Source organism: Trypanosoma conorhini, assembly GCF_003719485.1.
Source record: "Trypanosoma conorhini strain 025E chromosome Unknown Tco_14.4_contig_00202, whole genome shotgun sequence".
NCBI lineage: Eukaryota > Euglenozoa > Kinetoplastea > Trypanosomatida > Trypanosomatidae > Trypanosoma > Trypanosoma conorhini.
This window is the reverse complement of record NW_021704282.1, coordinates 1-23,132: the sequence shown is the minus strand read 5'-3', so window position 1 is coordinate 23,132 and position 23,132 is coordinate 1. Positions and strand designations below refer to the sequence as shown.

The 23,132-nt window shown below is 50.9% G+C and overlaps 16 protein-coding genes across 16 annotated transcripts, besides 14 other annotated features; all 16 read left to right on the top strand.

Annotated features, from left to right (window-relative positions):
• Positions 1-70: 70 nt before the first annotated feature.
• Tco025E_04114 (60S ribosomal protein L7) lies at positions 71-433 on the top strand (the record flags this gene model as incomplete). Its single annotated transcript, XM_029371026.1, has 1 exon — positions 71-433. The coding sequence occupies one exon, from the start codon at positions 71-73 to the stop codon at positions 431-433; it is 363 nt and encodes a 120-aa protein (XP_029228969.1).
• A 12-nt stretch (positions 434-445) lies between these two features.
• Positions 446-489: a sequence feature (A-rich).
• A 216-nt stretch (positions 490-705) lies between these two features.
• On the top strand, positions 706-1,497 carry Tco025E_04113 (uncharacterized protein; the record flags this gene model as incomplete). The annotated part of the gene is made up of 1 exon (XM_029371025.1): positions 706-1,497. The coding sequence occupies one exon, from the start codon at positions 706-708 to the stop codon at positions 1,495-1,497; it is 792 nt and encodes a 263-aa protein (XP_029228968.1).
• A 16-nt stretch (positions 1,498-1,513) lies between these two features.
• Positions 1,514-2,101, top strand: Tco025E_04112 (uncharacterized protein; the record flags this gene model as incomplete). The annotated part of the gene is made up of 1 exon (XM_029371024.1): positions 1,514-2,101. The coding sequence occupies one exon, from the start codon at positions 1,514-1,516 to the stop codon at positions 2,099-2,101; it is 588 nt and encodes a 195-aa protein (XP_029228967.1).
• Positions 2,102-2,383: 282 nt separating this feature from the next.
• On the top strand, positions 2,384-4,117 carry Tco025E_04111 (E2F target protein 1; the record flags this gene model as incomplete). The annotated part of the gene is made up of 1 exon (XM_029371023.1): positions 2,384-4,117. One exon carries the CDS (start codon positions 2,384-2,386, stop codon positions 4,115-4,117), a length of 1,734 nt encoding a protein of 577 aa, XP_029228966.1.
• A 319-nt stretch (positions 4,118-4,436) lies between these two features.
• Positions 4,437-5,144, top strand: Tco025E_04110 (putative Adenine phosphoribosyltransferase; the record flags this gene model as incomplete). The annotated part of the gene is made up of 1 exon (XM_029371022.1): positions 4,437-5,144. The coding sequence occupies one exon, from the start codon at positions 4,437-4,439 to the stop codon at positions 5,142-5,144; it is 708 nt and encodes a 235-aa protein (XP_029228965.1).
• Positions 5,145-5,597: 453 nt separating this feature from the next.
• Positions 5,598-5,626: a microsatellite.
• Positions 5,627-5,651: a microsatellite.
• Positions 5,652-5,791: 140 nt separating this feature from the next.
• On the top strand, positions 5,792-6,475 carry Tco025E_04109 (adenine phosphoribosyltransferase; the record flags this gene model as incomplete). Its single annotated transcript, XM_029371021.1, has 1 exon — positions 5,792-6,475. One exon carries the CDS (start codon positions 5,792-5,794, stop codon positions 6,473-6,475), a length of 684 nt encoding a protein of 227 aa, XP_029228964.1.
• A 348-nt stretch (positions 6,476-6,823) lies between these two features.
• Positions 6,824-6,850: a microsatellite.
• Positions 6,851-7,186: 336 nt separating this feature from the next.
• Tco025E_04108 (putative serine protease PepD) lies at positions 7,187-7,891 on the top strand (the record flags this gene model as incomplete). Its single annotated transcript, XM_029371020.1, has 1 exon — positions 7,187-7,891. One exon carries the CDS (start codon positions 7,187-7,189, stop codon positions 7,889-7,891), a length of 705 nt encoding a protein of 234 aa, XP_029228963.1.
• Positions 7,892-8,122: 231 nt separating this feature from the next.
• Positions 8,123-8,150: a microsatellite.
• Positions 8,151-8,240: 90 nt separating this feature from the next.
• Positions 8,241-9,248, top strand: Tco025E_04107 (uncharacterized protein; the record flags this gene model as incomplete). The annotated part of the gene is made up of 1 exon (XM_029371019.1): positions 8,241-9,248. One exon carries the CDS (start codon positions 8,241-8,243, stop codon positions 9,246-9,248), a length of 1,008 nt encoding a protein of 335 aa, XP_029228962.1.
• A 74-nt stretch (positions 9,249-9,322) lies between these two features.
• Positions 9,323-9,361: a sequence feature (A-rich).
• A 1,136-nt stretch (positions 9,362-10,497) lies between these two features.
• Tco025E_04106 (uncharacterized protein) lies at positions 10,498-11,256 on the top strand (the record flags this gene model as incomplete). Its single annotated transcript, XM_029371018.1, has 1 exon — positions 10,498-11,256. The coding sequence occupies one exon, from the start codon at positions 10,498-10,500 to the stop codon at positions 11,254-11,256; it is 759 nt and encodes a 252-aa protein (XP_029228961.1).
• Positions 11,257-11,363: 107 nt separating this feature from the next.
• Positions 11,364-11,397: a microsatellite.
• Positions 11,398-11,498: 101 nt separating this feature from the next.
• Positions 11,499-12,617, top strand: Tco025E_04105 (uncharacterized protein; the record flags this gene model as incomplete). Its single annotated transcript, XM_029371017.1, has 1 exon — positions 11,499-12,617. The coding sequence occupies one exon, from the start codon at positions 11,499-11,501 to the stop codon at positions 12,615-12,617; it is 1,119 nt and encodes a 372-aa protein (XP_029228960.1).
• A 60-nt stretch (positions 12,618-12,677) lies between these two features.
• Positions 12,678-12,725: a microsatellite.
• Positions 12,726-12,879: 154 nt separating this feature from the next.
• On the top strand, positions 12,880-13,809 carry Tco025E_04104 (putative zinc finger protein; the record flags this gene model as incomplete). Its single annotated transcript, XM_029371016.1, has 1 exon — positions 12,880-13,809. One exon carries the CDS (start codon positions 12,880-12,882, stop codon positions 13,807-13,809), a length of 930 nt encoding a protein of 309 aa, XP_029228959.1.
• Positions 13,810-13,847: a microsatellite.
• Positions 13,848-14,785: 938 nt separating this feature from the next.
• Tco025E_04103 (uncharacterized protein) lies at positions 14,786-15,730 on the top strand (the record flags this gene model as incomplete). The annotated part of the gene is made up of 1 exon (XM_029371015.1): positions 14,786-15,730. The coding sequence occupies one exon, from the start codon at positions 14,786-14,788 to the stop codon at positions 15,728-15,730; it is 945 nt and encodes a 314-aa protein (XP_029228958.1).
• A 43-nt stretch (positions 15,731-15,773) lies between these two features.
• Positions 15,774-15,794: a microsatellite.
• A 128-nt stretch (positions 15,795-15,922) lies between these two features.
• Positions 15,923-15,955: a microsatellite.
• Positions 15,956-15,970: 15 nt separating this feature from the next.
• Tco025E_04102 (protein kinase) lies at positions 15,971-16,855 on the top strand (the record flags this gene model as incomplete). Its single annotated transcript, XM_029371014.1, has 1 exon — positions 15,971-16,855. One exon carries the CDS (start codon positions 15,971-15,973, stop codon positions 16,853-16,855), a length of 885 nt encoding a protein of 294 aa, XP_029228957.1.
• A 33-nt stretch (positions 16,856-16,888) lies between these two features.
• Positions 16,889-16,916: a microsatellite.
• Positions 16,917-17,168: 252 nt separating this feature from the next.
• Positions 17,169-20,078, top strand: Tco025E_04101 (putative glycine dehydrogenase; the record flags this gene model as incomplete). The annotated part of the gene is made up of 1 exon (XM_029371013.1): positions 17,169-20,078. The coding sequence occupies one exon, from the start codon at positions 17,169-17,171 to the stop codon at positions 20,076-20,078; it is 2,910 nt and encodes a 969-aa protein (XP_029228956.1).
• Positions 20,079-21,085: 1,007 nt separating this feature from the next.
• Positions 21,086-21,104: a microsatellite.
• Positions 21,105-21,259: 155 nt separating this feature from the next.
• Positions 21,260-21,276: a microsatellite.
• A 573-nt stretch (positions 21,277-21,849) lies between these two features.
• Positions 21,850-22,167, top strand: Tco025E_04100 (uncharacterized protein; the record flags this gene model as incomplete). Its single annotated transcript, XM_029371012.1, has 1 exon — positions 21,850-22,167. One exon carries the CDS (start codon positions 21,850-21,852, stop codon positions 22,165-22,167), a length of 318 nt encoding a protein of 105 aa, XP_029228955.1.
• Positions 22,168-22,383: 216 nt separating this feature from the next.
• On the top strand, positions 22,384-23,132 carry Tco025E_04099 (uncharacterized protein; the record flags this gene model as incomplete). Its single annotated transcript, XM_029371011.1, has 1 exon — positions 22,384-23,132. A coding segment is annotated over one exon (749 nt), but the record flags the coding sequence as incomplete, so codon positions are not given.

The following is a 23,132-nucleotide window of genomic DNA, read 5'->3' as shown; positions in this document are numbered from 1 at the left end:
GCGCAAGATCCTTCAGCTCCTGCGTCTGCGCCAGATCTTCAACACCGTTTTCGTGCGTCTGAACAAGCCGATGGAGAACATGCTCCGTGCCGTGGAGCCTTACATTGCGTACGGCTACCCTTCCCTGCGCACGGTCCGTGCGATGGTGTACAAGCGTGGGCACCTGAAGGTCAACGGCCAGCGCGTGAAGATCGCCGACAACAAGATGATCAAGGACAAGTACAACAACGAGGACATTGTTTGCGCCGAGGACATCGTGAACCAGATCTACACCGCGGGCAAGCACTTCCGCACCGTGACGAACGGAATGTGGCCCTTCAAGCTGTCGCCGCCCACCGGTGGCATGCGCCAGAAGCGTCGCCACTTTGTTGAGGGCGGTGACTACGGCAACCGCGACACCCTCATCAACCGTTTCCTCGCCCGCATGATTTAAGTTGAGCTTCTCTGTTTTTCTTTAATTTTTTTAGTTCGTTCTTTTTGTTTTGTTTTATACTTCCTTGTTGACTGGTACTGCCTTCGTTGTTGGCGCTTCCCCCCCCCCTCCCTCTCTCTCTCCTGAGTTGATGTGGGTGTGTGCGTGTCGTTTTGCTGCTTCCCCCCGATTTTTCGTATGAGTGCATCTCTCCTCACTTTTTTCCCGTGTTAGCCTCGCTGGTGGGGACGGAAGACGAAGAAGAAAATAATACTAACAATCTTGCATGTCGAATGGAGCTGCAGGGGACGCAGCCACACAAGCAACTGCAAACAGCATGCGATGCGAAGGGGAGGGCTGAAGTCCTTCGGCATCTCGCGCTGAAAAGGCCAGAGACGAAACCTGCCGCACGAGAGGCTCTCACAGGCCACGTTTTGACAGCAATGCGAGGCGGCGACGAGGAGGCGGGCGCACGCAAAGGCCCCAACGTGTGTCGCCCGCGGCAGCCGCCAAAGGGGGAGAATGAAGCTGTACATGCGCCCCGCAAGACCATGGTGCACAATGGTGGACTGAGGGAACGGTATGCGCTTGTGATGCAGATGCGCTCTAATGAAACGCAGGAGGCCCTTGCCCGTGAAGGCGATCTCTCGCGTATCATCATTGATCTGCAGAAGAGCATGGCCGACATGAAGGCGTCACGTGAACTCGAGCGTGAGGTTCACGCACGAGAATCTTTTTATCTTCTTAAAGAAAACGAGTCTCTCAAGAACCAGGTACGGGTGGCGGAGAAACTGCTTGCGGACGCCCGGAGCATGCACGATTTGGAGCTTTCCGGTCTGAGGAAGAAGGTCTCTGACATGGAAGACCTTCTTGCCGGTGAACAGGAACATAGCAAGACGAGGGAGGCTGAGCAGGAACGTGTCATTCAGCAGCTGTGCAACAGCCTTTACACCACGCAGAAGGAGCTGGAGCGCTACATGGGGGATAGACCGCGAGTTGGCTTCTGCGAAGCAATTCGTGGCGGAACTGAGGGCAGAGAGCCGGAGGTCCCAGCGGGAGTGCGGTGTGTGGCAGGAGATACTTAGACGACGTGAGGTGTTTATGTTGCTCGAGCGCGATGCGATTGTGGAGCTGCAATGCCGCTGCATGCAGGAAAGGAGTTGTTTTTGGCGACTGCACGATGAATTGCATCAACGCCTATTGTCTAGTAAGCTGGAGCAATTTCTCAACCAAGTGCGAAGCGAGGCTGAGTTATGTGAAAAACTGAAGCAGTTGATGTTGGAGAGCGCCACGGCCGCGCTGGAGAGAGAGGGATGGATGTCACGTCACCTTTCCAAGTCGCAGGAACTCTCTCGCATGGGTGAGCAACACGAGGCGCTCTCTGTTCTACTGACTCAATATTTGCGGGAGTTGGAGGAACGCCAGGAGATGAATCTAGACCAGGCCTTGCGTCGGAAGGCATTAGATGACGCGACACTTAGCTATGTGCTTCGTCAACGTGACGAGGAAGTTTCGGACAAACTGCAGACGTGGAAGGATGCACTCCGGGAGGCGCATAAACTTTTGACTGCGCTACTCAAGCGGTATGAACCCTTTCAACGTGGAGATGAAGTTTTTGTCGCGAGGGTGATGGAATGGCTGGTGAGCGCTCCACATGTTAAACAAATTGTCGATGCATGTGCTTGCTAATCTATTGCTGTTTATTATCATGTACGTTTTTTTTTACCTGTGTATATGTCTTGCTGGGGATCTTTGTAGGGCGGTGCATGGTGTGCGTTTGCGCCTCCCCGCGCCCACTTCATATGAAAGGGGTTCATCTGCAGAACGCAATAATAATGCAATTAAAAAAGAAAACTGCAGTCGTGTAGGTTTGCGCAGCTTCAATGGCGAACAGATATTCCGTGTGGAGTATCCGCTTTTCTTCCCAGACTTCTTTTTTTTTGGTCACTTTTTAGCGACGCCTAAGCATTAATGGATGTTGGATGCTGCCAGGCGGAAGTCGGCAAACTGATTCGAGATAAGGCGGAAGAGCTGAATGATGTTGGGGCCGCGTTGGCGTTTGTGCACCACCATGTCCTCGACAAGCTGCAGACGTCGGAGTCCGTGCCACCCGTGCCTGATGTCTTCCCGCCGTGTGCCCTACAACGTGTTTCTGGCCAGTTGTGCCGTTGTCGGGGCATGATTCAGGAGGTGGAGCCAAACCTCTCGCTATACCGGGCCTCTTCTTTGGACTTCTTTGGTGGCACCGAGGATGAAAACACGACGATGCTAGAGGCCACCCTCCTTTACGTCATTCCTGTGCCCGGCAACTCCTACTTTTACGACGCCCCACCGGAGGGGCAGAGCGAGGAACGAGCTGCCGCCTCCAACCTGCCAGCTCCGGGGCACACCTCCGGCGATCGCAAGCGCCGGGAGCGGCCTGATCGGCAACTGCAAAACTCAGACGTGGAGCGTGACTCCAAACAGCCTCGTCAGGAACCGGCATCCAGATGCGGTGAGGTTCCTCAATCAATGTTAAATGTACCGCTCTACCAGAAGCTCAATCTCCCACACCCACCTCTTAGTGGACTACTTCACACGGCGTGTGTCGTAACGGTGATTCAGCACTCCGCTGTCGACGGCAACCGGCTGCAGCTCAACGATGTCGTGGACTTTTTTGGTTTCCTGGACGATGACTTGGCAGCCACCGGCTCTCAGAGTTTGGATCCAGCCGACGAGTTTGGGGCCTTTGCTTCCTGGCATGCAGAGCAACTTCCGCCGTCGCTGCTCTCGCGGATGACATGCATATCGTGGAGACATGTTTTTTTTGCCCCAATGCGTCCATTAGCATCACACTACTTTGAAAGTAAGCGCTCACTGGTTGTGCTTTATTTGGCAAACACTATTTGTCAAGGCGATGCCCTACTTGCTGAATACGTTCTTTTGCATCTATGCGCCCGTGTCATCACGCATGAGCGTGCAACACCTATTGGTGATATTCCTCTCCGCGTAGAAGCGCAAACCATTGACCCCGAGGCGTGGTCATCGTTTATGCGCAGCATTGCGCCCGTAGGTGAGGTGCTGTTTGCCGCGTCGCAGTTGTCAAGCGTCGATCTTCGCATTGCGCCCCGACAGGATCACATGACGAATGTGCTTCGCACCGGTGCTTTGCAGTTGGCTAACGGAACGCACGTGACTTTAGATTGCCAGGCCGTTTCAAAGGCAAGCAGTGCTTTGCATGACGCTCTTTTCACCGTAATACATAAGCAGGTGCTTCCGCTTCAATACCCTTATCAGGTGCATGAACTGCCCATTGACCTCAGCTTCCTTGCTCTTTCTACAGTGAGGCTTTCGGAGGAAATTGACGCCCTCCAACTTGCCACCTCCGTGCGATGGTTGCCGGAGCTTCCAATGGCCGCAACGCACGCCGCAAATATTTCGGCGAAGGACGTGCGTGATTATCTTTCGCATGTGCGGTGCGTCCGTCGAGGGTTTGACTGTGAGGGCACTTCCCAGGCGCGTCGCTTGGCTGACAAGTTGGTCGACTTTTCGAAGTCGGAGCCAGCCTGGAATAACCACGATCCGTTTATTCATAACAATTCCTTTTCCATGGCTGCCGCACTTATGCGCGCCTGTGCGGCGAGTTTTGGTCGAGAGAGGATCTCCGATGACGATGTTGAGCATGTTCTTCGTCTTGAAAAGGATCGGGTGGCACGCTGCTGTTAAGCGCCCCCCCCCAAAAAAAAAAAAACCAAACACACACACAGGGTGCCTTTCTGCGGGAGAAGACGGTCTTGGGTCGTGCTTGCGTTCTTCTTCCTTTCCATCGGTGTGTGTGCTCGACCTCGGTGAGTCTCGCTGAACACATACACAGAGAGAGGGAGAGTGTGTGTGTGACGTATGGGCGGTGTGCTGTTGTTTTTTATACCAAGATTACTATTATTTTTTTCCCCTCTATTTTTTTTGTTTTATTTTGATTTTGGCATTCTGGTGGACCGCATAGACGAAACGACTCACCTTGAAATACTTGCGGTGTTTACAAGCAATGCCCCTTAAGGAAGTGGCTCCCTATTGCTTTACCCTTTCACCGGATTCACCTCTGTGGGGGCAGATTCAAAGGGCATATCGTTGGTACTCCCCCAAGTTTTCGCCACATGATGTTCCTCAGTTTGCCGATGTGGGGAGTATTACAGAAGACCCGGCTCTAATGCGTGCGATACGCGATTTTCTCGTGGATCGTTACAGGAAGTTTCCAGAACCGCCGACGCACATACTGGGCTTTGACGCGCGTGGGTTTCTTCTTGGGCCAATGGTAGCTGTGGAGCTTGGTGTGCCTTTTGTGCTCCTGCGAAAAGCGGGGAAGAACGCCGGCGTCCTCATTTCCAGTGAACCCTTTGAGAAGGAATACAAGGAAAAGAACCCAGAGGTTATGACCGTACGCCTTGGAAGCATTGGCAAAGGTTCACGTGTTGTTCTTGTCGATGACGTTTTGGCCACTGGAGGGACGGCTTTGTCAGGATTGCAGCTTGCTGAGGCGTCTGGGGCCACTGTTCTTGAGTTCTTTGCGATTCTTGGACTTACATTCTTGAAGGGAGCACAGCTCTCACATTCCTACGGAAATGGTCGCTTCAGCCAGCTCCCATTCCTTACACTTGTGGACGAAAGTGCACTAACCGATGCGAATTGTGGTGATGTGGTTGGCTACGAAGGTCCTCGGACCATAAGCTATCGCGAGGCGCTGAGCAGGCTCTAGCTGGCTTTTGCGCACCACGCAATAGCCAGGACCGTGCATGTCTTTTGCCTTTTCCGTTGTTTTTTCTTCCTTTACAACGATGGAATAAAACTGGGAGGAGGATAGTGGAGACCAATGTCCATGCATTGATATAAAACCTGATAATGTCGACACAAACTTTTTTTTTTGCTTTTTAAATGTACGTGCTTGCGCCGGCAATGTGTAGTGGATTAACCGTGAGGAAGGGGGAGCTGCTGCGTGGGGGAGAGAGAAAGAGGGAAGGACAGGGGAATCTAAGGACCGCCAATACGAAAATCAAATGGGGTAATATATATATTGTTCATGGTATTTGAAGAAGTGCTCTGGCGACAATCCTCCAGTGGATAATAAAAAGGGAGTCACTGCCGCTTACATAATTCTCTCTTCCTCTTTATGCCCACAACGTGGTTGTGCTCGATGGAGAGTTTTTGCCTTTATATATATATATATATATATATATATATTGGGTGTGTGTGTGTGTGTGTGCGTACATGTGCACGTCTGGATGAGCGTTGTAGGAGGTGATAAGAGCTATTGAAGCTTTTTTTTTCTGTTGGCTCATTGCTGTAATTTTTTCTTTCGGCGGCTCTTTTCAAAGTTTCTGGTTTATTTGATTTTTCCTAGTTGAAATGGCGGTTGTTGAACGCTCTCCGAAGCATCTTGTACTTTCGGAATCGCACCCTCTATCTAAGGAGCTCTACGCAAATGTATTTGGCGAAGTACTGTCTTCAAAGCATGGCACTGTCACCCAATTGTTCGACGTCAGCAGCATTACTGAGAGGCCGCTCCTCTTCAAGAAGGTGATTGGGTTCTTGGCGGAGCGGTACCGTGCGATGGGCAAGGCCGGGCCGACGCACATTCTCTCCTTGGAGTCTCGCGGGTACGTCATTGGAGCGCCGCTGGCTTTTGAACTTGGCATTCCTTTTGTACTCGCTCAAGTGACAAAACGGTTTCCGTCTTCTTTTGTCCACGAGGACAAAGCCCTCACATACCTGCCCCCATCTTTTTCCATTCGTAACGGCAGTCTTTCGAAGGACTCTCGCGTTGTCATTGCAGATGACTTCATTGCGACCGGCCGGTCCCTCACCTCCGTCCTACGGCTCACCGAAGAAATTGTCGGCGCCGCGGTGGTTGAGGCGGTGGTGGTGTGTGATGTGCCGTTGCTCAACGGTGTTGAGGCCGTGCACAACTCCGAGGGTGCTCGCTTCAAAAAGACTCCTATATTTACGCTTATGCACTTTAATGCCACACAGGAAACGATACACAACCAGCTTGTTGCCCACAGTACCCAACTGACATGTCACAAGCTGTGAGCTGCTCGTGTGTGGGGTTGATACTGCAATTTGGTACCACAGCGCGTTGCCCACTTATGCGGCTCTCATGCTGGGAAGTCGTGAAACAAATCAAGACGAGTTAAGTAAAAGAAGAAAATGAAGGGAAATCATTGCGGCGTGGATTTTGTATGACCGCTTTCATTCAGCCTCCTACAACGTCCTTCTCGCACTCCTCACAAGGAATGATGCATGGGTTTGTTTTTCAAAACGGCAGGGGGCGTGGGTGTCGGGGGACCAGTAAAGGCGATATAATCGGCAAAGCAGGAACTAATGAAAAGAAAACAGACGGAACAACAAAGGCGACCGTGGGAGTTCCTTTTTTTTTTTTCTTTCTCTCTCTCTCTCTCTCTCTCTGTGTGGGTGTTGTAGCGGTGGTTCTCCCACCCACATGTGCCCTGCCCAATGTTAGTGTTAGGGAAGCTCCGTCCGTGAAATGGTGGATAGTCTTTTTGCTTTTTTTTTCTTGGGAATTTGCAACCGTTCCAGCTGAATTATTTTCTTGCATCGCGTTGAATTGTGTAGCACGTATTCCTCGTGCTTTTTTTTTCTTTTTTCTTTCTCTTGCGGCTTTCTCGACGCCGTGATGTTGCCCTTTGCTTTTTCTTTTGTGTGTGTGCGCTCTCTCACCCTCTCACTCTTCGTGCGGAAGTGGATTTTGGCGCAGACGCGGCGTGCCCCCATTTCTTCCTGATGACGCTTCATTCTGGGGGGAGCAATGCCGCGATGTTCTATGCGATGGCCCTGTCATCCGACCAGATGCTGTTTTATCTCTACCACAAGGGGAGCTATGCTGACAATCCGGTCATGCTGCGCAGCCCCAAACCGATGGTGATGCGAGACGTGTTTCTGACCAAGTGCTCGAGCTTCTTCCCCAACCCGCTCTCGTGCGTGTACGTCCATACTCTCGGCGATGCGGTGTTGAATTGTTTGGCGTCATGGTTTCTGGTAAAACCCGTTGTGGATGTTATTGGATGGAGATCGGGTCTTGCACTCTACGCTGGTTCAGGACTGGTCAGCAGTTTTGCCTACCTGTTTGGATGTCAGCTGAGCAGTACAAAGACCAACACATGCTTTGATTGCGCCGCGACATCTAATGGTGCGTTTGCCGGTTTTGCGGCTCTCAGCCTGATACTGCCAAAGTGTTATTTGCCTGCGAGCAAGCGAGTCCCAGTGTACTACTTTGGTATCCCGTATCTTGCGAAGTGCACGTATGATGAGTATATTGGACCCAAATTTGTGGAGAAAAGGGAGGCAGGTGCCATAGAACTGCGTAACTGGGGATTCGTCGGTGGCGTGTTCTTTGCATTTATGTTTTCCTCCTTAGTGTTAAGGACGCGCAGCGACTTTGGGAGAATGAATTTGTTTTGGGCGAACTTGAAAAAAATGCCCTTGTAGTTTTGCTTGCACTGTCATTACCGTGCAATGTAGGGAGGATGGAGGGCGGAATACGTAGACGGTGTGCTTAACGATGATGTGCAGTACTTACACCTGTTTCCTGTTTTTTTGTCTTTCATCTCTAGAAACCTCGTCTACTTTATTTCTCTTTTGCGACGTACAAGTACATTATTATCTTTTTATTGATGTGCTGCACTGAATATGCCTCTTCCCTCCCTTTGCGTCTTTACCACTACTACTACTACTACTACTACTACTATTATTATTGCTTTTGTTGTTATTTTTCTTTATAGGTCTAGGAGTTTGTCTTAATTTTTGCTTTTCGCCATTTGGATTGCGTTTCCGTCTCATGCGCTTAGATTATAACCATCAAAGCGAAATTTTTGTCATTCTCCTCATAAATGATGAACCTTGCGAGGGAATTACGTTGTCCGTTGAAGGCGATTTTCCTCTGACTTCGCCTGTAACGCGATGCATCAACACATCTGCTATTCAACACGCCGCACGACGCTATAATGGGCTGTATGAGCTGTCGTTCACCATGAGGCTAGGAGATGGTAAATTAAGTGACTATGCAAAGGGGCGAACGGTTGGCCATGTTCTTCTACCATGTGGTAAAGTACACTACCTTGGACCGCTAATGCCGTCCGGTGAAAATGTGGACTCCGCCGTGTTTGTTGAGGAAGTACCCTACACCATTCAGCTCCGCTTTTCTCTGGACAAAAATCTCCGTGAGGGTGAGGTGGCGGCGTGGCCAGCAGAGTTACTTCTTGCCGAGCATGTCATGGCAGTTATCGACAATGACGACCTCTCCGGATCTGTTCCGTCTTCACATGTGCAGAATCTTGTGCGCGAGTTACCCTTTTATAATAATGGCATGAGACGATTCAAAAATTGGTCTCTCTTTGCACATTTTTTTGCCGACAACTACCATTTTTGGGTGCTGGTAAAGTATTCAGAGGAGGAACATCAGAAACTTGGTTTCAGCAAACTGATGCTTGCCGGCGAACTGCGTATGGTATCGAAAAAATTTCTGCATTGCTACACGAAGGCGGATAAAGAGCGAGATATCATTCGTCACGAGGCTTTTTTGGAGTTTCAGCAGTTGCTGTTCTCATTTACAGGGCCTTCTGATGGCAGCAGACGCAGTCCGCGACTGAGCAATGAAGCCTTTCGAGCGCTTGGGGAATCGCGTAGTTTTCAAACCCTAAATACCGCCAACTACGTTCGCATTCTTCGGACCATTGCGCTGGACCCTGAGCGCTACGTCCTCTTTGACCCGCTCCATCCCATTCGCATTGATTGGAAATACTCTGACGAGACCACCCCCGCTCTCGTGCAGGCGTGCCTGACCTGAGGCAGGGTTTGACAGCACAAATATCACAAAACCTATCTTATTACCGAAATACACCTATATGCATTGACTTCCGTTTCTTTTTTTTCTTTTGCGTTTTTTTTTTTACTTCTTTCCTGTGAACAAATGTTAATTTTTTTTTTTTATAATGTGTGTTGAAGTTCAGCACCAGAGGGCATTATGTGAATCGCCATATTTACTGCAGAGATACGCTCTTAATGTTTTGGTAGACCTTGTGTAGACATACCCACTTACATATGCCTTCTGTGCTTTTTTCCCCTCCCCTTCTCTCTTCTACTTTGTTAAGGCTTTAATGCGTTTTCAAATCATTGCATTGCAGCTGTGAAAACAAAAGCAAAAAGAAAACGAGGGTGTCTCTTGATGCATGGTGCCATGTTTCTTTTCTTTTTTTTATTCACTCTCTTTCCCTTTGAAGTCATGGTTAATCCGTGTCCTCCCTTCCCCTACTCGGCCTCACTTCATCTCCATCTTTGGGTTTCTGTTTTCGTTGGGTCTTAGTTGTTCTTGTGAGTCTTCTGTAGAAAGGACCACCGTGGTACAATGCCCGGTAGACGCGGCAAGCAGCGCGTGAAGCGGAAGAAGTCGAAGCGGCAAAGGCCGTCGGAGATGGAACGCACCCTCGTAGATAGCATTCATGGACGTCGGAGGAGGGAGCGCGACATACTGAAAAATCATATCCCACCGCCTGTAAAGCCGCGTAGCACCAGGGTGGTGCTGAGTACCACGCTTCCCATGTTTAATCCTCTGCCCCCCACAAGCGTTGAAGCGGCAGAGCCGATAAAAGCAATGCCTAGTAAGCGGAGGAAGGGGTCACACCTTCGCAAAGCCTAGCGACGGCAAATTTCAGGAGACATGCATGCATCTTTTCCCTTTTTAACGTGTGTGCGTGCATGTAAACAGGGGTGGGAGATGGGACGCCTTGTGGCAGTGACCGCGCGAGTCTCCGTGGCCCTTCTTCTCTCCTTGTTTTTTTTTTCATACTACTACCACTGCTAATAATGATAACTAAAAAGCAAACAAGGAAGGGCAAGTAAAAGATGATAGCCTGAAAAACTTACTGCGTGTATTGTCATCTTTTTTTTTCTTGGCGCTCTTGCTTTTCAGCCCCAGCCTTCTTTTTTTTTCCCCCTCATTTGCTTCTTTCGCAATTACTCCCTTTATCTTGCCGCCAGTGTGCTTGTGTGTCTTCTCTTTATAGGCAAGGCAGAAAACTGGACTCGGCGTCAGCCTAATGACATCGGTAGCGTTTGACATTGGTAGCTGCTTTACCAAGGTCTATTTTGGCGGTGACCTCCCTGGCAGACGCGTGTTTGAGACACCCGTAGGTGTTCGGCAACTCAAGCAGCGCTTTGATTTGACATCGACGAGTATGGTGTTGGATTCGTTCCTGAGAAGGTTGTGCTCCACTGCGAGTATACTCGCGTGTTGTAAGGAGATTGAAGTACTAGTTTCACCTGGCGATTCCACTTTGTTTGCGCAGTATGTCTCGCGTTGGTTTGCTTCAGCCTCGTGGAATGGAGTGTCAAGAGTTGTAGATGCCTTTTCTTGGTTGCTGGAGGCGCAGGGGGCGAACGACGGTTGCGTGGTGGACATTGGTTACCAAGCCACCCGCGTTGTTCCCATTCTCTCTTCGATCCCGGTGGTAGAGGCCATTGCCCTTGGGAGTGGCATGCGAGAGTTACTTGCCCTGACGGTGGAGGGGTGGGCGAGTTCGCCTGAGGCCGCTTCAGCGTCAACATCGCCGCAGCCTTTAGTGGCGGAGGTGTCGCAGTGCATACTCGCGATTCTTGAAGAAGCTGTGATGCATTGCAACAGGTATACGCAGCGGCCTTTTGTCTGCGGCCTGTTTCTCCTCACCGGAGGTGGAGTGGCAGTGGAGGGAGTAGTGGGGAGAATTCACAGCAGTCTCCAGAAAAGGTGGCCCAACTCCCGCCTGCTTGTCCTTGACACGGCCTCTCCTCTCTGTTGGAGTCCAACCTCCAGTTCTTGAGAGACATCTTTTTTTTAGTTTAGTTTAATCGTTTGTCTTGCTACACCCCCGCGGGATGCTGCCGTTCATTTTTGTCCTGCGTCCACCTCGTCGCCCTCGCCCACTCTTTATTTTTATTTTTTAATTATTACTATTTTTTTTTTCTGTCGTTGCATCCATGCATGCCTTGTCCCCACATATGTACGTGTAGCTGCTTACGTGTAGCATTGGCCCATTTCTCCACAACCCCCTCTTGGAGCAGAATGGCTGAGGGGGACGAGGTGGGGCGTGGGGCCCTTCTGGCGAGTGGCGATGCGGAGCAGGCGTATCTGCTTGACCGGATTGGCCAGCAGGCGGCAATAGAGAAGCTGCAAGGGGTGAAAATTGTGCTGCGAAGAGGAATCCCTACGCCGTCCGAGGAGGAACTAGCGTCCATTACTGATCGCCGTGTGAAACGGACGGAGATGATGAGGTTGGAGCGGCACCTTGCATCTGTGAACAGGCGCACGGAGGCTTGGGACGACCACGTTTCATACGAACCTCAGACTCGCTGCGTGGACGAGGCCCAGCCCGTGCACGTGGAGACGACGAGTCTGGAGGGACGCGCTGTGATCCTTGCACCACTTCTGGCGATGTTTCGCATGCTAATATGCAACAATCGTGCCAAGAAACGACTGGAGCGACTTCGTACGAGGCAGTCACTGCTTTTTCCCGAAATCATGACCAGGCTCAGTGAGCGGCAAACAGTTGTAGAGGCGGTTGGCCTCGTGGAGGAGCACGCGTCTGTGATGCCAGCGTTTGTTAACCGGGTTGCCCCGTTGCCAAAGTTGTTTTTGATGGCATCTGCATTTGACGTGAAACCACTCCGTAGTCCATTTGTGTTTCTCTCGAGGCAGTATAAAACCGAGCGACTGCCGGAATTTGCTCTCGACCTTAGCCAAGCAGTGGACAAGGAGTATGCTACGTATGTGAAACCTGACCACAACGAGACTGCCGCTGTAACTCTTTCGGATTTTGTTCAACCACTTGTGACACTTGAAACGTTTGATGTACATAGGCGAGCACATGACGCGGTTCATAGGCGAAACCTAGTGTTGGGGTACGACACCTTCAGCAGTGCTGCTCGAGAACCACAAGCCTTTGCGCATGTCGAGAAGCGAGAAGAGGCAGGTAAGGCCGGTGACACTGTCAGCGGTGTTGAGCTCTTTCACGAACTCTCGCATCTTGGCATCCCCTCGAAGCTAGTGGGTCCTCTGCCTGAGGACTCAATTAGCGGAAGTGACAGCGAGGATGCTTCTTCACCGTTTCAGGCGGATGTTTCTTGGGTGCCAGTGTCCTCCATTCCCAAAAAGAAGGATGCTGATGAGTCACTGCGACCCTGAGAGACAATGCAACAAATGCCGCTAGTGACAATTTATGTGAAACGCAACAGCAACCCAGAAATTTCTTTTTATTTCTCATATATATATATATATGTCTATTTATGTATAACTGGTGTCAGCTGCACATTTCATATAGTCATTTATTTACATTGATTTTTTTCTTAACTGATTTGTTTGCTATACCGTACTGTTTAGCGCAGAAGTACCTAGTTGTTTAAAGTGGTGTCTGACGTTGAACTCACCGTAACTTGACCCCGGCAGAATGGCTGCTAGGCTTTCTGTATTGGGCGAATGGAAGTCTGATAGTGCTGTACATGAGTGCGAAATATGTAGGGCCAAATTTAATTTTGGTCGCCGGCGTCACCACTGTCGCTACTGCGGCGGCATTTTTTGCGACTCATGCTCGAGTTCCTTTGTTATATTACAGAAGCTGCATAAAACGAGGGCGCGACGGGTTTGCCGCACATGTTTGTCATTGCTCTCAACGGCACAGCCGAATGCAAGTCGGAGTTGCGACGAAGCTCAAACTCAGCAGCTTCACTCGGCTGATGCAAATGCTTGCAGCTGTGACTCCGATCCTTTGACCGCTCAATCTTCTGAGGCAGCGTCGGCTACTTTTCTGACGCCACAGCACGGGATAATTCCACGCGCCACGGATAACACTGCTGTGGAGGATGACGTTGACGACGCGGAATCGGAAGACGAGCATGTTTCGGCCGCCGTTGCAGGTGTATACTCCTCTGTGGATGACGGCCAACCCACCAGTAGCTTAGCGTTTCTCGCCGCACTGCAAGATAATCTTAGATATTACGAAGACTCGGATGTTGTGCATGTGCTTATATATGTATCAGCTACAAGGTACCAAGTAATTTTAGTTACAATCAGTGAAGGGGAAACCATGCTGATGCTTGCTAGACGCTTGCTGGATACCTATTTTAGGTTGGACAGTGGCGCTTTCAAGTCTATTAGCGCTTCAGAGCGAGATATTTTACTGCAGAAATTGAGGTTTTCAAGTGAATCCGTTATCATAGACAGCGATGCCAATGCGATGGATGTGGCGTCCTACTGCAAACATTTGGTCCTTTCTACTCTTCCTATTTCAGAGCTGCAGCAGGGGCACGATGGTGATCTTATTCGAGGATTTTTCCGCAGTGAACTCTGCAGTGAGTATAAAGAAGATGTGATGTGTTAGGTTGTTGTTGTTGTTTTTTTGCTTATGTCGGTGTTTTTTCCCCCTTCGACGCGTGTGTATTCTATGGTTGTTTTTGACGTTTTTTCTCTTTTCTTTTTTCACGGCGAAATGTTGCTTTTTCTTGTATTCTCTTTTTTTTTTGCATGGCGGACAAAGACAAATGTCCAAGGATGCTCGCTAAGGCGACCGGAAAACGAACCTTTGTTGTTCCTTGTCTTTCTGCCCCTTTTTTGATTTCTGCTTCTGAGTTGTGTTACTTAACTTCTCGTGTCGGATCCTGGAAAGCTGCACCTCTGGATGCGTTGGTGCACCCCGATCGAGGCAGAAGCCCAATGCAGAACTCAGTGGGGCTTTCGTTCAGGTAACTGCGATGCCAGTGCGCGCATGCCTTGCGTGGGCTTACCCTCCACAGTGTCTACAAGAATTTGTCTGCATGCCCCGCATTCTCTTTGCAAAAGCGCATGGAAAGGAGGTGACGCCAGATAGGGCCAAATAACCGAATTTGGTGTCTTATTCTTTTACGCTCTTCCCCTGCCTGTGCCTCGTTTTTTTTTCCCAACGATACCGCGTTGGATGCCAGTGCGAGTACAGACCTTTTTTTTATTTTTCTTGTTGTTGTTTTCCAGACGCCTTTTCCCGCCTGAAATTCCCTTCGACCAGCACGCTCAAAGTGGGAGGGTGCTGTGGTTGCGGGGCCCCAAGGATTGCCGTTTTGTTAGCTTCCAACGAGAGTCTGTTGATCGTCGCAGAGGCCTCACGAGAACACTTTTTTTGTTTTTGTTTTGTTCTTCGGGCGAGACTGTGAGTGAGTGAAGGAACCTCTCCGCAGCGGAGGAAGCTGGGCGCAACCGGCCAAACTGTGTGATGTCTCCCGTTCTTTCCTCGTTTTTTATGGGTATTTTGGGGGTCAGGGCCTTCTCCCGCCGCAATCCTCGTTTTGCCTTTTTTTTTCATTTTTTCTTATTTGTGAAGGCAAATGAACGTAGCAGCGTTTCTAAAGGAGTTTAAAAGGGCGAGACGAGGCGTTGGCGACGGCGGACCCCTTCGCAGTGGCGAGGTGGTGGGTGCCGCGGGAGACGCGGCTACAATCTCTCGAAGGGCAACCCCGCCTGAGACGACCTCGCCGCAGGATGATTCAGGGGAGAGTGAGCACGGCGACGGCGAGCGAGACGACGACCAAGCCCCGCAGCCATATCTCGGTGGTAAGAGGCAAAGGTATGATCGATTTTGGCCGCGGAGGGAGGAGGTAGGGGTGGGCCGTCCGCGCGAGTCTTTTGCGGAGCTAAAAACGTATCGAACGAACCACTTTGTAGGGACAGACCGCGGCATTCCTGACGCAGTGCGTCAACGGGTAACTCGCCCTCTTGTTTCACGGGCACTAACCAAAAGAGGTGATAAGCCGAACTTTAATAAGCTGCGCGATGAACTTCTGCGGAAAAAGAACTCTCTTAGTCAGTCATTGTTGGCGAGAGCATCTCCAGAGCCTCTTTCTGTGGATGCGTCTCGGGATGCTGCACTGCACACGGGCACCGAGGCCGTGCTCCTTGGGATAGATGATCTTTTTGCCTCGGACACCGTGACTGTAGATCCACTTCCTTTTGCCGGGATGAAGAGCGTGGCAAAAGCGTCGGCTGAAGGTGGAAGCGAGGCAGCCACAGCCACGTCGCAAAATGCCAAGGAAAAGCAGCAGCAGCAGCAGCAACAACAACAACAACACTGCACTGACGAGGCGAAAGTGTGCTCTGAGAAAGCCACGACGGCAAGGGTAAGTCTGTTTGCTCGGGCAAAGATGTATTCTGGTGCGGCAGCTCCTCTCATGAAGAAGGAGTCAGAAGTCTTGAATGCGCGAAAGATTTCTAACAAGCCAGCAAGTGAAAAGGTTGAAGGAATCAATACAACAAGAAGGGAAACTTTTAAATGAAACAAAGGCATTTTTTTAAAGCTGAGATTAGTGCTTCCTGGAATGTGTGTATGTGTGTGTGTGTTTATTTGGGATGAATCTTGACTGAGCCTTAATTGCTTGGTACTAAAAGTCCATGTTTTCCTGCAGGAGTGGCCTCTCGTGCTTTACTTCATGTACTCAAGATGATGTAGGGAGCGGTCGTAGTCGCAGGAGAGAGAAGAGAAGAAGCAGAGAGAGTGAGAGGATTTGCCACTTGCAATGGATCGGTATATCATTGGGGCCCCAATTGGTGAGGGCCGCTTTGGTGTTGTTCGCGCTGCAGTTGTAAAAGACTCTGGAATGCCGGCTGCAATCAAATTTCTTACCATGTCCCGTCTTGATGAGGGTATTCCACATCCTACGGCGCGAGAACTACTCGTTGCCATGCGTTTGGTTCACCCCTTTATTATCCGTACGTATGAAATATTTCCTGCTGGCTGCTCCCTGGCGTTGGTGATGGAGCGTTGCAAGGGCGATCTGGCCGTCGTTCTCTCGGGGAGAAGTCCCAGCAACCCGCTTCCCGCATGGAAGGCGAAATCTCTGTTTAAGATGCTACTGTTGGCGTTAGCATACATGCACAGCGAAGGTGTTCTCCATCGTGATGTGAAGCCTTCCAATTGCTTCTTGACCGAGGAGGGAGAACTACGCCTTGGCGATTTTGGGTTGAGCCGTGTGTGGGAGAAGGAGGCGTCCATGACGCACGAGGTGGTTTCGAGGTGGTACCGGGCTCCCGAGTTGCTCCTGGGTCAGCGACACTATGGAACGGAAATTGATATGTGGTCCTCCGGGTGCGTGTTTGCAGAACTGTTGCGCGGGTACAGTGGAGCATTTTTTGCAGGCGATGGTGAAATCTGGCAGCTCTCACGCATCTTTGACGTATTGGGGACACCGACCCCCAAATCCTGGCCTTCAGCTGTCTTGCTTCCAGATTGGGGAAAGGTACATTTTGAGCCCAAGTCTCCTCGTTCTCTGCGTGCGTTTTTTCCAGACGCCTCCGACTTTGCGTTGGATTTGCTGCAGCAGTTACTCTGCTTGAATCCGCAAAAGCGTTTGACTGCTGCTGCCGCTCTTCGTCATGCCTACTTTAGCGAAGACCCAACTTAGAGTAGACTAAGGAGCGGGAAAACACTGGTGGCAGTGCGTGTTTGTGCGTGTGTGTGGTGTGCGATGAAGAAGTGGAAATCATTCATAGTATGTGTGCTATTGCTTCTAGGTTTTCTTGTCGGTGTTTTCAACGGGTCAGCTTTTGTGCGCAACGGTCGTTTTTTTTTCTATTCCTTTTTCTTTCGTGCTGAAGTTTACGAGTGCCAACTCAAGTTACCCCCCAAGTCACGGAAGAAGACGAATAAAACACGGACACCTCTCTTTCTCGCTCTCTCGCTGTGCGTGCGTAGGGGAGAACCAGACATCTACAGGGATGTATCGCTCTTTGCATCGCTCGGCCCTGTCGCTGTCGGCGTTTGTTCGATGGACTGCCACGAACAGTTACCTTAATCGCCACATTGGCCCCTCAACGGAAGAAGCGTTGTCTATGCTTCGAGTAGTTGGCAAGGAAAGTCTTTCAGAGCTCATGGCTGCCGCTATTCCAGAAAGTATTTTGCGAGACCCGTTGCGAGAGTTTCCGGCTATGAGCGAGGAGGATGCCCTTTCACTTGTCCGGTCACTGGGCTCACGGAATAAAGTGTTAAAGAGTATGATTGGGCAGGGGTACTATGAAGCTATCACTCCACCTGTCATACTTCGTAACGTCATTGAAAATCCTGCCTGGTACACTCCATACACGCCCTACCAGGCTGAAATATCCCAAGGCCGTCTGGAGTCGCTATTGAATTTTCAGTCTGTGATTACAGACTTGACAAAGATGGATGTGGCCAATGCATCCCTCCTGGATCAGGCTACTGCGTCTGCGGAGGCAATGCATCTTGCTTATCAGTACGGCCGGAAGAAACGCACGAACTTCTTTGTCTCAAAGGATGTTTTTCCTTCCTGCATTGAGATGGTAAAAACAAGAGCAGAACCATTGAACATAAGCGTTGTAATTGGTGATCCCAACCTGATTGATTGGGGTGATGCTTCCCTCTGTGGGATTTTGGTACAAACTCCAGATGCCAGCGGAATGCTTCACGAGTTTACCTCCTTGTTTGAGAAGGCAAAGCAACACAGTGTGATTGCTTGCTGTGGGACGGACTTGATGGCCTCTGTTCTTGTGAAACCGCCAGGAGAAATGGGGGCCGACGTTGTTGTGGGCTCGGCCCAGCGTTTTGGTGTACCACTAGGATTTGGGGGACCTCATGCCGCATTTTTTGCTGTCAGGGAGGAGTTGAAGCGACTGATTCCTGGACGCATTATTGGGGTAAGCAAGGATTCAGCGGGTGATCCGTCGGTGCGTATGGCACTGCAGACGCGGGAGCAGCACATTAAGCATGAGCGCGCCACATCCAATATTTGTACAGCACAGGCGCTTTTGGCAAACGTTGCGGCGTTTTACGCCATTTACCACGGCGCGGAGGGCCTGCGAGAGATTGCGAGGCAGATGCATAAAAAGGCCAAAATACTTTCAGTTGGTTTGGAGTCTGTGGGGCATGCGGTGGTCACGAGCGCATTTTTTGACACCCTCACCGTAAATTTGAAAGGCATCACGCCGGAGGACTACGTGACACGCTGTGTAGAAAAGGGCATTAATATTTTTGTCAACTACAGTCAAGGCACCGTCTCCATCTCTGTGGATGAAGCTACCACAGAGGGCCACGTCGTGTCGCTGTTGGAGGCGGCGGGATTAAAACTACCTGTGATTGACGCACTCTCCAAACTAGCAGAAAAAAAGAGCGCGTTGCCGTTGCCAATGCTGAGAACGTCCACCTTTCTTGGTCAGGGAACCTTTCAAAGGTACAAAAGCGAGAGTGAGCTTATGCGGTATATTCACCGCCTTGGCCGTAAGGATTATGGTCTCACGCATGGCTGTGTGCCGTTGGGTTCGTGCACCATGAAACTCAACCCTGCTGCTGCCATGCTGCCCCTGTCATGGTCAGAATTTACCAACCTTCACCCACTTGCGCCCACGGAACAAACACGCGGGTATAGTACCTTGTGCCTAGACATGGAGCAAAAGATTCGGGACATCACCGGCTTAGACGCCGTCTCACTTCAGCCCAATAGCGGTGCTCAAGGTGAGTACGCTGGTCTTCGTGTGATTCGCGCCTACCACCTCTCAAAAAAAGAGGGCCATCGCAACATTTGCCTGATTGCAGAAAGCGCGCACGGCACAAACTTTGCTTCGGCCCTCTTGGCAGGAATGACGATTGTCAAAGTCAAGTGTTTAGCCAACGGCAGTATCGACATGAGCGATTTGGAAAATTCATGCAAGAAGCATAAAAGGAATCTCTCGTGCATTATGGTAACGTATCCAAGTACATATGGTTTGTTTGACAGGGACATCTTGGACATAACGTCGATGGTACACTACCACGGAGGGCAGTGCTACATTGATGGCGCCAACATGAATGCCATGGTGGGCTATACAGCGCCTGGATACATTGGGGGGGATGTCTGCCATATTAACCTTCACAAAACGTTTTGCATTCCTCACGGTGGTGGTGGTCCAGGCATGGGACCCATTGCCGTTCGTCAACACCTTGCTCCTTTTTTGCCAGATTCCGTTTTTATTCAAAATGTTGGTGGATCACAACCTTTTGGCCAAGTCTCTCAAGCAGCGTACGGATCCGCATCCCTTCTTACAGTCTCATACATGGCAATGATGATGCTCGGTTCGCGTGGTCTTAAGAAATGCACAGAGTATGCGATTCTTAACGCCAACTATTTGAAGAAGCGCCTTGAAGGCCACTACCCAATCCTTTTTCTGGGGGCAACGGAGCTATGTGCACACGAGTTTATTATTGATTTGCGACCATTCAAAAAAACAGCAATGATAGAAGCAGAAGATGTGGCCAAACGACTTATGGATTACGGTCTTCACGCCCCGACCCTGGCGTTCCCCGTTGCAGGCACACTCATGGTTGAACCTACGGAGTCGGAGTCCAAGCGTGAGATGGATCGTTTGGCCGATGCACTTATTTCCATTCGTGGGGAAATCGCAGCCATCGAGAGGGGAGAACAGAGCATCACTAACAACGTTCTCAAGAATGCCCCGCACACGGCCAAATGTGTCACTTCAGATGACTGGGGAAGACCGTATACCCGCAAGACTGCTGCATTCCCTTCAAGCTACTCCTACACGGAAAAATTTTGGCCTGCCGTGGGCCGCATAGATGGGACCTATGGGGATCGAAACTTGATGTGTACTTGTGTTTCTCTTGATTCTCATGAATAACATGTTTCTAATGAGGCATATATTTTTTATTTCTCTCCTTGGTGTGGGTCTAGGTGTGTTGTATGTGAAGGCATCATCTTCAGGTTTCACTCACATCCTCCACCTGGAGTTGTACTCTCCTACAGTTAAGCTGCGTCGTCACTCACCTATTATTATTTTATTATTGGCATTGATCTTTTTTCTTTCTCCTGTTTTGCGCTAGTGTTTCCTTTGCCTGGCTTCTTCAAGGTGGTGCTCTCACAAAGTAATGTAAAACCATTTTGTTTTGTTTTGCGATTTTCTTCCTTTAATGAGTTTGATGCCAAGCTATGGCGAACTCGTGTCTGGTTACTGGAGTCAAAAAGCTGCCAGATGCTCGCTGCCTCAAAACGGCAGAGTTTTGGCTAGCATCAAGTTGGATACTTGCTTGCTCTTCGCTAACCCACATCTTGGATGTAGCTTTAGTGAAGCTGTCACGGAAATTGCACACACTCGTGTGACGAAGCGCAGAGGAATGTGCTCAGCTGCCTCAACTGGTAGTCTAAATGACTTATCTGCCGATGGAATGTATAGCAGGACATAAGCAAGGTGAGTGATCCAGTGAATCTTTAGGTTCCTACTGTCACTACACGTCACACGTGCAACGAAAAGTTTTACTAGTTTCTTCTTTTACATGCCGGTCTCGTTTGTAAACATGTACCATTTAAACTCGTCCGTACATGATTCACTTGAAGAGGCCGCGATTGCGGACAACTGACAGTGTCTCAACTAGAAGATATGTTTCTTTATTTTTATTTTTATTTTTTGCATTGATGTGATTCTTCCTCCTTCAGATGGCGTCGTTCTGGCTGGTGTGCCGCCCCAGTGGGTGCAGCCGAATTCGACTCTGAGGGCCTCGAGCAAACGATGTTTGTCGCTTCTGTCTCTTGATGAGTTGCCATCCTGGGCGTGTGCGCGCCTGCTCCGCGCGTTCTTTGGGCTGCACGCACCGGGCGAGCAGCCTGAAACTGTGGAGACGTTGACGCCGCCCTCCTTCTCCTCCTCCTCTTTTCCCGACTGAAGGAGTGCGTGCGGGAGGGGGCCGCCTCGCTTTATTCGGCGGGGCTTTGTTTTTGTGTTTTTGCAGGGGCAGCGGGGCAATTGAGGGCAAACTCCCCATTGCGGGGGTGCGGGCTTCGGAGTTGTTTGTGGTGAAGGTAAACTGTGTGTGTGTGTGTGTTTCGGCGAGGGAGCAGCAGCGGGGCGGTGACGGTCCCAATGAAATGTAAACGATGTTTGTGCTTGCGGACGTCCAGTGGGAGATGAGGCAGATGCATCCGCCCCTGCGGGTAATGTGCACCGTTTTGTGAGACCACCTGCCCTATACGCCTTTTTGGTTTTGTTTTTGCCTCGGGGGTCCATCGTGACGGATGCGGCGGCAACAGGGCCGGCTGATGCCAAATGCTCTGTGGGCCTGGGTCCCTCCTCTTCGCGAGCCCCCCGGCTGTTTGGCCATGCACAGCTGCCGCCCATGCACCTCGCAACTGCCAAGTCTGTGGAGGACACGTGCCACGGCACCGGCGCCGTCTTGGATGAGCGTATTTTCTATGTTTTTGTGCAGAGCCTGACACCACAACCGCCGGACGCGGTTGTGCAAATGCGCTTGGGCGGCCTCTGAGGTGCGATTGTGGACCGGGTGCCACAAGGCGCCTGCGTCACGGGCTTACCTCCCTTTTTGGGGGAACCTAAAAACAAACAGACTACCCGCCCGCACCGCCCCCGCCTCTGGTTGAGGGCGAGCCACGCCGCTGGGATGTCTGCCGTTGCTGTGTGGCACCTTGTGAAGGCCATTCACAAGGCGCCGGCTTTCCTTGGCGTGCAGGCCAATGCCTCAATGCTTGCAGGCCCAACACTGCGCCTGGGGTTGTCATTTGCCGGCGGCGTTCACCTGGGATTTGAAGGCTCTGCTGCGGTGGAGGATTCATTGGAAAAGGTGGAGGGGTTGCTTGCCCTGATGGGGCTTCGGGAGGCCTTTGGTGGCACAACCCAGCACACGCCGGTTGCTGAAGAGGGCTTTACTGGAGCTCAGCTTCCCGCAAGCCCTCAACCTCACTGCAGAAGTCGTGCGTAATGGTTTCATGTGCGAAATGCACGGTGAGGATTGCAGTGCGCCGATTTCCATCGGTGTCACAGTTCAACATCTCCGTGTCGGTTAGCCTTGCTGAGTGTGTGCAGTCGCATCGTGACAAATAGCCTGGTCCCGCTATTGGCACAACTTTTGGGTAAAATGCTCGGACACACACGATGAGCTGTGGGGCTGTTAAGGATTCCCGCGCATGCCTTCCGGATGCTGGGAAAAGTGAGTATTCAACTCCACCCTCAACGCCGCCTTTTGGCGAGCGTGATTGCTGTGGGTGCTGCCGCTTATTTTGGCAACAGCAGCCGCCGCCAGGAGTCTATTGGCGTTAGCGTCGAAATGTGGCAGCTACACGCGAAGGTGACCCCGTATCAATTGAGGTGTGCACTAGTGGGAGACGCTGCCTTGATGACTCTGACTGTTCTCGCAGCCTTTGGCTTTTACTTGGACCAGCGCCATGACTGCGGCCGATTTGTTTGTTTGTTTGGGAGAAGATTTTCCATCAATGAGTTTCCCACTCATGGACTCCACACACACAAAGTAGTGTATTTTGCGGGCGTGTACGTGTTTGCGGTTCCTGTTTTTTGCTTTCGGCGGTGTACGCCCTTGCACCACGCTGCCGGTCACAGTTGTAATGCACGCCATTCCCGCAAAAACCTGGCCTGGGGATCTTGGGGCCGTTTGGCTGCTTTGGCAAATTCTCGTTCCTCGATTCCCGCGGGGCGTGCTCCTTGTGGGGTCAGGGCCGCAGCTAGAAGGCGTTGCCTCGGCGGCGATGCGTGCTGGGTTTTACTTCTTCCTTTGCGGCAGCGGCACTTTTCATTTTTATTGGGGGATGACGCGACCACCGTCTGGCGCCGCGACACGCCACTTCGCAAAAAACGCAGCGTCGAAGGGGCCAGTTGCCTGCGATGTGCCCGAGGCACAACCCAATGGGAGGGCGCGAAGAAGGCACGCGA